This window comes from Arachis ipaensis, chromosome B09, assembly GCF_000816755.2.
Source record: "Arachis ipaensis cultivar K30076 chromosome B09, Araip1.1, whole genome shotgun sequence".
Classification (NCBI taxonomy): Eukaryota; Viridiplantae; Streptophyta; class Magnoliopsida; order Fabales; family Fabaceae; genus Arachis; species Arachis ipaensis.
In genome coordinates, this window is record NC_029793.2 from 75,915,270 (window position 1) to 75,927,648 (window position 12,379).

Sequence of the window (12,379 nt, forward strand, 5' to 3'; positions counted from 1 at the left end):
AAAGTAACAACTCTAACAACAACCAATAAAAAAAAAATACGGACGCCACATAAGAAGACTAAGTTCATCAACTAAAACAAATGCAAAAATCAAACTACCAAATAAAAATGTCATTTTGTACATATAACTCTAATATCCAAATTTTTTGTACTACAAATTATTTAAAATAAAATATCTTTTAAATTTAACTTTATTTTATATATTTAATTTAATTCTACAAAATATAACAATTTTTAATATTTATTATATACTATCATTAATTTACTGCCCTGTGCATCACGCGAGTTTCATTCTAGTATATATTTATGAAACATTTCAGATGCTCTATGGTATATGGTAATCTAGTGATTTTAGCCGTTGTTTATAATCATGTGTATATTTTATGATAATTTTATAATTGAAATCAATCGCTAAAATTACTAGATAACTATACACCATGAAGTACCTAAGATGCATCCATATATATTATTATAGCAGTAAAAGATTACGCCAACAATCGATTTTTGTTTTGCATAACTCTCGATATATGAGCTAGAGTGGCATGTGACCGCAATATTCCACTGTCAAGCCAATACAATTTACAGAACTTGGGCAGGTGGTTAATTAAAGGGAACGCGAATATTGCAATGAGCAAAAAATGAATCCTAAAAAGTGCAATTACATGAACTATATAATGTCCACATAGCATGATATTTATACTCTCCGTCTTGTTCTACGGACCTGAAAATGAACAACCAAACTTCAATAAGCCTAACAATAACGGCATCAGCAAGAGTAAAGAACATACGGTGCAAGTTGATTTTCATTGGAACACAAGGTCAACTTACAGCACATACATTGGTAGTCACATTTTGCGATGCTAATTTTTCCTTACATTTTCCACTTCTAATCAGGTTGCCTGCAGGAAAAATTTCTGCATCATTAACTGAACATTCTGATGTATCAATGACTAGCAGAAAACATTATTAGAGAGCTAACTTTGCAGCATGATTGGTTTGCAGTCTGAGTTTTTCCTTTCAGGTAAATTGGGTCATTTTGATGGGGAAATTACACTGACCTCACTAAAATAGGTCAAACACTTGCAACCTTCTACTTTTTGACATTCCCAGAAAACTTTATTTAAAAGAAAAGTTTATAAATAAAATTCAAGAACTTTCCTACATTCTCTATGATACTTCCCTGCCAGTCCTTCATATGAAAAAAGTCCCGACAAAAAACTCGTACTTAAACAACTTAAACAGGGCCTGAGGAGTAAATGATGGCATACACAAATAAACCCAAACAGGAAATATAAGGGGAAAAGAAAGTGTGAACAAATAACGGATCAGCTAAACTGAGCCACCCATAAACTCAATATTAACCATGAGTCCATGACTGTTGTAGCAGTTACCTATAGGAACAGAGAAGAAAATTTTATGTATTTTGTTTATCTATTTCAATTATAAAGGAAACTCAGTAAATTTTCAAACAAGGGAAACAAGTATAATTATCAATGACACAAGGGGAAAGTCTTATGAAGTTATCTTGAAGACTACTAGATTTATGGAGGTCACATCAAATTTTTGTAGATATATAGCATGTGAGAGCTTAATATGCTTCAGCAACATTACCCAATGGTCAATACAGAATGTTTATTATAATATTAATCTTTTACAAAAATACTAGGAAAAGAGCTTACTGGAAGAAATAAGCAACCCTTCAAACCATGAAAGTATTTAGAGATAACTTGGCTGCAAACAGTATTGCAAATCTCTCTTTCATCATGAGTGAACTAGGCATGTGAATAACTCCATTTTGTCAAGTAAAGTGGATGCACTGATTAACACCACTGCTGATCTCAAAAGTGGCAGATATTTGATTTCCCCATTTGAGGGGGAGTTTGAATATTTGATTTGTTAATATTTATTTAAACATCCTTTCAAAGGTTTTATTTCCTTGTTTCTTAGGTCAAGCTTATAGAGTTATCAGGGATGCTATTTCCTAATATATCTCTTTTTGTTGACAACTTTTACTGGGATTAAGGAGATTTAACGGCTTACCTGGTACCATGTTGTCTTCTATTTATTCCTGTTTTAATGTATCATTTGAATATAAAAAATCAGACAATTCCTCTCTAAAAATTAAGCAATATTCCTTCACACGGGACTCGTATTAGTTGTCAGTTGGAAGGGGCAAAGAGAGCTGGATTGGCTTTTGGTTGTCAGTTGCCACGTGATTGCTCCTTTTCAAGCCCCTTTTAGAAAAAAAGAATAAGCCACTAAGTTGGCCTGCCTGTGCTTTCTAGCAAATAAACCTCCCAATTAGAGTTTACCACAAAGAACTGAAAGCAGATGGGAACACTTAGGCAAACAAAATTATCAACCAAGAAAACAGTAAAGGAAATATCTTTTTTGGGCTCCTGCACTACCACATAACAATGTATACCAATTGCTGGTTTCTGGATAACTCACCATTCTCCTGATTCAGTAACCTTTTGTCATTGGCAGTTAGACCTCCTGTTGTAACAACAGTTTCCTTTAGACTACTGAGAGAAGAATGCTCCACAGGATCACTGCAACATGCACATGGTAATCTCATGAAAAGATAGGAAATAAAAATGACATGATAAACATGATTCATTTGCAAATAAAAGAGAGAACCTGGTTGTATGAATTTAGTAAGTGGTGATGTATGAGGAGTTACAAATGTATATGCTAGAGATCAGGATAGAATCATATTATATAAGAGTATCAAATATGGTCTCTTAAGATTAGCATAGTTATTTATCATTATTCTCTGATTATTGTTATTGTCATTGTTATTAACTCTGCCTATGTTACACCTGCGGTACATAACCGATCCCAAACCCGAATAAAGGAGGAAGGTTGACAGCCAACATAAAAACTTAGTCAAATCTTCATAATATGGATCAAAGACGTTATTGCGCTAAAGTTAGGTCGTTGTCCGAAAGCAACGCGTTGTATGGCTCGCGTATAGTGTCAAATGAACAAGATTCGTTGCATCGGTTCCTGGGTGTAGTGTTAAATGAGCAAGGGTTCCCGCGTTTCTGTGAACGGACGAGGGTAAATAAGCTAGTTCACAAAGAAAAAAAAAAGGTCGAAGCGACAGAAGGTTGAAATTTGGGACATGAAACATAAGTACTCTAATAGGAAAATCCATGGGGATGTTGGATACCATGACAAGGAGGAAGATTAACATCATGTGCCTACAAGAAACAAAATGGATCGATGCAAAGGCAAGGGTGTTGGATACTTCCAGGTTCAAACTTTGGTATACAGAAAAAGTGAAGAATAGGAATGGGATAGGTATTATAGCGGATAAGCAGTGGAAGAACGACGTAGTGGATGTCAAAAAAGTGAAAAATCGATCATCCTCTATCAAATTTGTGGTGAAAGGAAATACTTTCATGTGATTAGCGCCTATGCACTGCAAGTGGATTCGGACGAGCAACACAAAATAAGGTTTTGAGAGGATCTAGAGAATTCGGTCCAAGACATACCTTCAAGAGATGAGACTTTTTTTAGAAGATTTAAATGGCCATGTTGGAAAGGAAGTGACTGGGTATAGAAGTATTCAGAGAGGCTATGGTTTCAGAGTGGTCAATACCGAGAATAAGACTATTTTGGATTTTTCCTCAACTTTTGACCTTCTCATCACAAATACATGTTTTGAAAAGAGAGATGAACATCTTATAACCTATAGGAGTAGCATGACAAGCTCTCAAATCGACTTCTTATTGAGGAGAGTCGACCGAAAATTTTGCATTAATTGTAAAATTATTCCGGGAGAGAGTTTAACAAACATAAGATGCTCGTCATGGATTTTCGCATTGAGTAAAAGTTGAGAAAAATACATCATATGAGAAATCCGAGGACGAGGTGGTGGCGGATGAAAGGTGAGAAACAAATAAGCTTCCTAAGACAGGTAGGAGAAGAAGCAAAATTGGATGGAGATGGAAGCACGGAAGAGATATGGAGGGAAATGACAGAAGCTATTAGAAGAATAGCAAAAGAAAGTTTTAGTAAATCTAGAAAGATAGGACCAAGAGACAAGGAGTTTTAGTGGTAAAATACGAGTGTACAAGAAAAAATAAAGACAAAAATAGAATGTTTTAAGAAGTGGTCTTTGTACCGCAATACAGATAATTGAAAAAAAAATATAAGGCAACTAAGAAAGAAACAAAAGTGACTGTAAGTAAAGCAAGAACATATTAGGGTCTCTATCAGTCTTTAAACACGAAAGAAGGAGAAAAATGTATATATAGAATCGCAAAAAGCGGTGAAAGAAGAACGAGACACTTGAATCAAGTTAAGTGCATAAAGGATAAAGATGGAGAGGTTTTGGCTCAAGAGAAAAAAATCAATGAAAGGTGAAAGAGCTACTCCTACAAGTTATTTAATGAAGAACAGAATATCAAAACTTCGACTACTATCGAAGGATTCGAAACTTCGAGATAAATGAAGTTTTAAAGCGGATTAAAAATGGTAGGACAATAGGACCCGATAATATTCCTATTGAGGCTTGGAAGGACCTTGGAGAAAAGTATCAATTGGTTAACCAAGCTTTTTAATGAATTTTAAAGTAAAAAAAGCTGGAAGATGAGTAGAGAAAGAGCATATTGGTACCTATTTACAAGAATAAAACGATATACAAAGTTGCAAAAACTATAGAGGGATCAAACTCATGAGCGATACCATGAAGTTATGAGAAAGGGTGATAGAAAAGAGGCTGAGACGAGACACAAGTAACAAAGAACCAATTTAATTTTATGCTAAGCAGATCCACTACTAAAGCGATATACCTGTTAAGAAGAATGATGGAGAGGTATCGTAGTAATGAAAGGGATCTACATATGGTGTTTATTGATTTGGAAAAAGCGTATGATAAGGTGCCAATAGAGGTCTTATGAAAGATTTTGGAAAGAAAGAGTATATTCGTGCAATCAAAAACATGTATAATGATACTACAACTAATGTGAAGACTCAAAGGACTACATAATAGAGCTCAATGATATCGTTTGATTCATGTAGCCGACCCCACCTAGTGGAAAAAGACTTTGTTGTTGTATTATAAATAGAGGCTATTCCTCTCATGTTACATATCACGTAAGAATAATATATTCTCCCTCATTTGGTGAGTTATTCTTTATTATTTTCTTAGTTAATCATGGATATTAGCATGGTATCAAAATTAGGATATCCTCTTTGAGCTCCCTGAGATCCTTCCGCTGTCACCAGTTCTCAACGTTCTCAGTTAAGTGCTGAAACAGAGCTAAAAACCTTTGTCCTCTTTGTTGTGCATCTCTTCTGGCAGCATGCCAGCATCTCACCACTATCCACTATCCACGAATATATTTTCTTTGCCATGCCCGTCCATACTATTCCCGTACTGTCGCCATCACCAATCAGTGAACACACCATCATATTTGAGCCTGTCCTCATTGCAGATCTGGTATTGTTCTCTTCATCACATCGCTTGTCATCTTCTGCATTATCAGCATTTCCATTCTTATCCCTGGCTTTGTGCGGCCTACTGCTGCTCCTCAGTGCTCATCTCACCGTGCTCTCTCTAAATCTGTCCTTTTCTCTTTGATCCAACCACCACTGCAATGCTGGTTTTAATCATTTTGTTCAAGTCAAACACTTACAACATTGTTTTAAGAAGTTAATTATTCCTAATTGATCCTAAATGATACATTAAGGAACTTTACTTTAATATCAACATTCCCCCTCATGTTGGCGCATATTCATATGCACCAAGCTTGTTACAAATGTAGTTACCACGAGGACCTCTAAGAGACTTTGGAAGAATATCGGCCAACGGATAATTGGAATTAACAAACTCTAACAATTTCTTTAGGTAAAACATTCTACCTTATGAAATGAGATCAACCTCCATGTGTTTAGTTCTCTCATAGAATACTAGATCAGAGGCAATGAGGCAATGTGAAGTTCAGGAATGCTGCTTGATTATCGCAACATAACTTCATTTTTATAATTGTTCCAAACTTCAATTTTGAAAGTAATTGTTTAACCCAAATTACTCACAAGCCACTAATGGAATGATGCAATACTCAGCCTCTGCTTTGATCGAGCAACGAAATTTTGTTTCTGACTTTTCCAGGATATAAGATTGCCACCAAGAACACAATACCCAGAGATAGACAGTCTATCAGTAAGACCACCAAGAAAAACACAATACCTCTAGAGAGACCATTTATCAATAGGAGATCTTCCCAATCTGGATCACAATACCCACCTTTATATATGTATAATAGTCCTTGTCCAGGGGCTTTTCCAATATACTTCATAATATGCATTACAGCATCCCAATGATCGATGCAAAGAGAACTACATAAACCGACTCACTACACTAACGGTACGAAATATCTAGTCTAGTATTGGTGAGGTAGTTCTGCTTCCCTACAAGTCTCCGATATCTCCCTGGATCAGGAAAATATTCTCGTTGATCAGGCAACAATTTGCCATTAGGATCAATTGGCTATCGACAGATTCTCAATTCATCATATCTGTTTCTTCCAACATAAGGGCATATTTTCTGTGACAAAGCAATACCACTTTTAGATTGATCCACCTCAATACCAAGAAAGTGCTTTAGTTTTCCCAAATCCTAAGTGAAACTGTTGATATAGATGTTTCTTTAACTAAGTTATCCCTTCATTACTATTCTTTGTAATGACTACATCTACATAAAATACCAAATAAATGCATTGCACATTTGGGGTTGTGTTGATAGAACAATAAGCAATAAACCCAGGTGGGCTGCTGCATGTATACTTCTAGTCAAGGAATCCATGAAGGAAGGAAGGCATTCTTGATATCTAATTGATATCGTTGCCAATGACAGATGGATGCAACACAAGGAAAAGTGCAGACAAAAGCAAATTTTGCTTCCAGAGAAAAGTTTCTTGGTAATCATATCAAATAATATCTCCTATAAGTTATTTAGGTTTCAAGATTGGTGCATATTATATTATCTATATGGTCAAGCTCTAGGGAGAGTGTTAGCAATTACTAATAGAGTCATATCATATAGAAGAATATCAAATATGGCTTCTTAAGATTAACATTGTTATTTATCATTATTCTCTAGATTTATTTCCTTTCTAATATTAGGGTTTACTATTATTATAAATAGATGCTAGTATTTCTCTCATGTAAATATCATATAAGAGTAATATTCTTTCTCTCATTTATCGAGTTACTCTTTTGTTATTTTCTTCATTGATCTCAAAGATCTTAATAGTATACATAACCAGTAAATGGAAGGTAACTGATTGCTTAGTTAGTTGCTAACTGTTTGCTTAGTTGGCATCTAGCTGTCACTAGAGCTTGTATGCTATACATGAGAGACTAAGCCGTCAATATATTAGTTCAGTCTATTACCAAATGGAAGGAATCCTTGTTAAGTCACTGAGTGAAAACCCTCTACAATGATCATGAGCTTTACACCAAATAGATGCTAGGCATCTAGTTATATTCCATAAGACATGTTTGTCAGAAAATCTGTCTATTGAAGGTGTGTGCATTAACCAAGAAGAAATATGGACAGATAGTGCCACTGTATATACGCAATTAACCAATGACAGACATGCAAGACATATTAAATGTGCATATGTTTATCCAAATGCACTTTTGAGAATAAGAAAACATACATGCTACATGTTTAGAGAGGAACATCAATTAACCAGTGTGATAATTAAGCAAAGGAATACTTATCCAGAAAAATTAAGGTGAGAACAAGCAAGTAAGCAACACAATTGAATTCATCATTCAAGATACACCAAATGATTAACTTATGCAAGAGTTTTGGGGAGAGTAACCAAGAGTTAATCATTTTAGGAATTAGTCATTTATCCTGAGAAGAAAAAGATGATATCAGTGTGTTTTAGCCATTGTAGACTCTCTTCATTCATACTTTTTTAACTTTTCATGATTTAAACAATGACATAGATAGATATCCCCCAAAGAAATATAGTGTTAAAAAGGAGCATTAGTTATTTTTTTGGGCACTATCTAATAAAATTTGAACTCGATTACATTTGGAAACAATGAGGGAAAAGACTAGACAGTAAAAAACTGTTGACTGAAACTCACCAGTGGGAGAAACTCTTTTTATTTGAAACATCTGCCAGTATATCTTGCTTCTACACAAAAAAAATGACATTCATTAGAATTGTTTCCACAAGAAATGTGCTTAGAAACATACAATACTAAAAGTCTAAATTACAAAAATAAAGGTCAAGTTGAATCTCAAAACAAGGGATACAAAATTATTGGCTGTCTTCTAAACCAAAAAGAGGATTGGGTATAAGGTATTCACTAATGATCTAATAAGAAACTGTACTAGAAACAAATACAGCTTGCTATTTTCATTGAATGGGAGTTTGCGGGGATATGCCTAATGTCAGTTAGATCAGTCCCAATTTTTAGTCAGGCTCAAGTATATGGTTCACATTCTGAACATGACCCCATTGGATCCTGTCATAAATGATGCCTATAGACAAGCTGTCACAATTTATGATATTTTAAATGTCATCTGTTTTTATTGGTCTTCCTCTACCCATATCTACTTACAAGTTTTCCAGAAGTGTTATCCTAACTCTCTCTCTAATGCGGTCACTTCTAATTCTTTCCCATCCCATCAGTCTATTCAACATTAGGAATATCCTCATCTTTGCAAACACAGCACTTAGTCTCTTGTTGGCTTTTCACACATTCAGGCCCACATAAATTTGAAAAGCTCATAATTGTGTGGTAGATGTTTTTCATAAGCTAGATGAACACTTTCCTATCAAGAACAACACTTGAAGCACTCCTCTATCATATAAGCCCAACTTGATTGAATCTTATGGTATGCATATCCTATTTCCCCATCATCTGGATGATGGAACAAAGAACTAAAAGGTATGACTTGAGGGACAAACATGATCTAATTCAATAACTTGTACCATTATAGCTCATGTATAAGAATAAATTCCAACAATTACATGATGAGTACAATGTCAAATAGCTGCTTTATGAAAGGAAGATACTTGAGAAAGGATTGGAAAGGGGACATTTCCAACCTAAGTATCATCCTAAAATAAGATCCAAAGAAAAAGAGATTGAAAAATTTGACATTAAAATCCAATCAGTTTTAGCTCCAAAGAAGATAGCTGAGAAAAGTGTCAGAAGGAGAGCTAGTCAGAATCTACTAACAACTTATAGTTACAGAAGTAGAAACAGATTCTTTACAAGAGGTTCTATGTGCAGCAGACAGCTATCACAATTAACACTTAACAAACTGTTTAAGAGCCTGATAGTTAGACTGGATTGATCCTAAGTTGAACCAGCAGAGTAGAGTTTACATAAACCAACTTGAATGATTAAATATCTACACGTTCCCTCACGTAAAACCCTCTTTTGGGCTTGAATTGTGAAGTAGCATTTTTCTATCTTTATTTAGAAAAATGGAGATACAAGAATCGAACTCTAGACCTTTTGCTCATAGAAGCTCTAATATTATGTCATGAAATCATGTCTTCTAAAAGTTTTAATTAGGCAGAAGCAATAAATGATTATATATCTAACTAGAGTTGCTGCACATAGATACATGCCCAGAGACAATCAGCCCCAGCTACAGCAATGGCATTGCCTTGATCTGACTTCTTGACATACACTAATATAACTTATAGATGGACATAAAATAACGCCAGATATTAAGATTCAATGAATTTCCCACCAACCTTTACACCACAGGAATCTTTGAGGTGGGTTTCAGGGCATTTGAAATGTTGAACAGTATGTTTGCAACTTGTAGGAACAATTTCTAATGTACAAGCAGCAGCTCTTTTAGATCTTCGGGATACCAAATGTAATTCTGGCTGACAACCCTTCCCACTCATAGAATCACAAGGCAAGAGCATGTTTGTCTCTGAAGTCTTTTCACAGTTTTTGGTTGCAATTTTGTTTTTCTTCTCTATTGATTCATGCAAACCAGTTGATCCACAATTAGAAGAAAGCACATGTTTACTCCTTTTCCGTGGGGGTGAATCTTGCCTCACATATTTAGCATTTGTTATTGCTCTCACTGATAAATTGTCCATTTTGCTAGATGTCAAATCTAGAACCCTGGAAATTTTGGTATTAGACTTGGGGAAAGCCTCTTGCCCCTTGCGACCATGCTTAGTAAGTGGCTGGTAATAGAGAGATCAAGCAATATGAAAAATAAATGCCATCAGCAAAAAAAGAAATACAAAATATTTGTGGTGTAATGAATAAGCACGAACCTTCTGAGCAAATGCCTGAGGGGTACAACGTTTAAGTGTAGCAAAGAGACTACATAGAAAACCTTCCTCGCAAAATGACTCTGAACATTTTGAATTGCCCTGTAACTGACAGATCACATCGAAAAACAAAGATTGTCCGAATAAAACTACAAATTAGATGGCATAAACAAAAGGTAAAATAAATATAGATTAAACCAGCCACCTAAAAAGCTGCGCTATTCTTAGAAAAACTCACTTTATAAAATGAGGAAGGAAGCAAAATCTGCCCAGGAGCTTGTGATACTGATATTGCACCATGATTAATTGCATTTAAAGCAAACATCCCAAATTCAGCTAGAATGTGCAGCTTCTGCATTTCACAGAACTCAAATAAACCCTATATACAAGATTCAACAAAGATGCAAAAATAAGTATGCTAATAACGGAAATCTTAAGAACATTTTACAGCGTTGGTCTGGGGATCAATGGCATCTTCAGCTTTTCTGATTGCCCGAAAAATACTAAAAAGATGCAAGACAGCATCATTTACAACATCCAGGTCACCATCAACTATACTGGCATTGGTAAATGCCTGCAGGACAAAGAAGAGCGGACTACACAATAATCCACATGTATTGCAGGTTTTAGAAGTCATTCATATCCCATAAACTGTAAAGCTTTAAACATGATATTGAACAAGAACAACAATATTACCTACAAAAGTCAGCATACAATTTTTCATTCCGACAACCTTTCAGTGGAAAGTCGCTATTCTGAGCAAGGACATGAATCAAATAGACGACCATGTATGTAGGATGTGCAACTGCTCCATGCGCAGCAGAACTTTGTTGTTTACGAGTGACAAGACCATAATCCTTAATAAATTCTGCAATATATTCATAGCTCTACAAAAAAGAAGTATCAGTAATCATCATGTAGCAGAAAGATACAACCCATAATCAAACTGACATTAATAACTAACATTATGAACAAAAGTAGTAATTAGAAATACAATAAAAAAGATGTAACCTCATGAAGAACAAAGATGAAATAAACAAGGAGTGAAAAGCATCACCCCCATATCAAACACCAAACTGCTAAATCACAGTGGAAATTTTACTACACAAAGAACAAACTCAGATTGTTTATAAAGCAAAGATTTCAGATGGAGGTCAGCAAATCACTGAGGTGAGATCAAAGGTTAGCAAAGCTTTTACATAAGCAAGGTTGCTTCATGTATACTTCATCAAGATCACCATGGACAAAGGCATGGGGGGCTACCTATACAATCTAGAATGCACATCTTATGAAGTAGAAATGGGAAGGTAAGGCTCAAGAGGACAGGCAACTGTCATTGAAGGAGTAGATGCCAGATCCAATAATAGCCAGAGAAAACAGCAACTCAAGTAGAGGGTCTAGGACAAGTTCGTACCCAGGCTTCAAGTAGTAGTTGAGCATCTACCTCAGATGGCAATAGGCAAGGATGTATATATATATATAGGACTTGGACATTATGGGGTGCCCAAAGTCCCCCATCGAGTAGTATGGATGCTTGATATTGTATTTAAGGAGTGTGTTTTTTCTCCCTTAATATCAAGCTTTTAGTAGTTTTTCCTTAAATATGAGAGAGAGAGAGAGAGAGAGATCTTGCAGTTCAAGTGAAAAATACAAGAGGGTAATTTAGTCAATACATAGTGTGGAACCCATCAGCTGTTAGCAGCAGGTTGTGTATGTGTGAGTGTGTGTGAGGGAGAGAGAGAGAGAGAGAGAGAGATCTTGCAGTTCAAGTGGAAAAACCAAGAGGGTAATTTAGTCGATACATAGCGTGGAACCCATGAGCTGTTAGCCGCAGGTTGGTTTAGGCTGTGACTAACGATTACTAACTGTTCTCATTTACTCAGTTACGCCGCCCCAATCACAACCGTCCCTGCTAAACAACTATTGAGATCTAATCTGCTGCGGATCCAAGCTAGGAAACTAGCCTTAGAGCAATAGGAACTTAACCTTTGAGACAGCCTCAGTGAGAAGATCTGCAGGTTGCTCATCTGTTGGAATATGCACATCAAGGACCTTGCCTGCATAACCTTCTCTTGAACAAAGAATAGTACA

At 35.5% G+C, this 12,379-nt stretch overlaps 1 protein-coding gene across 1 annotated transcript in view; it reads right to left on the reverse strand.

Annotated features, from left to right (window-relative positions):
* LOC107615610 (sister chromatid cohesion protein PDS5 homolog A) overlaps positions 443 to 12,379 on the reverse strand; it is a 32,388-nt gene continuing 20,451 nt past the window's right edge. The window contains exons 23-31 of the mRNA XM_021111913.1: positions 10,985 to 11,175; positions 10,737 to 10,884; positions 10,527 to 10,640; positions 10,292 to 10,396; positions 9,749 to 10,198; positions 8,118 to 8,167; positions 2,451 to 2,551; positions 828 to 898; positions 443 to 720 (exon numbers count right to left, since the gene is read on the reverse strand). Coding sequence (XP_020967572.1) covers positions 694 to 720; positions 828 to 898; positions 2,451 to 2,551; positions 8,118 to 8,167; positions 9,749 to 10,198; positions 10,292 to 10,396; positions 10,527 to 10,640; positions 10,737 to 10,884; positions 10,985 to 11,175 — 1,257 coding nt within the window. The 3' untranslated portion in view covers positions 443 to 693. The remainder of the gene's footprint in view (positions 721 to 827; positions 899 to 2,450; positions 2,552 to 8,117; positions 8,168 to 9,748; positions 10,199 to 10,291; positions 10,397 to 10,526; positions 10,641 to 10,736; positions 10,885 to 10,984; positions 11,176 to 12,379) is intronic.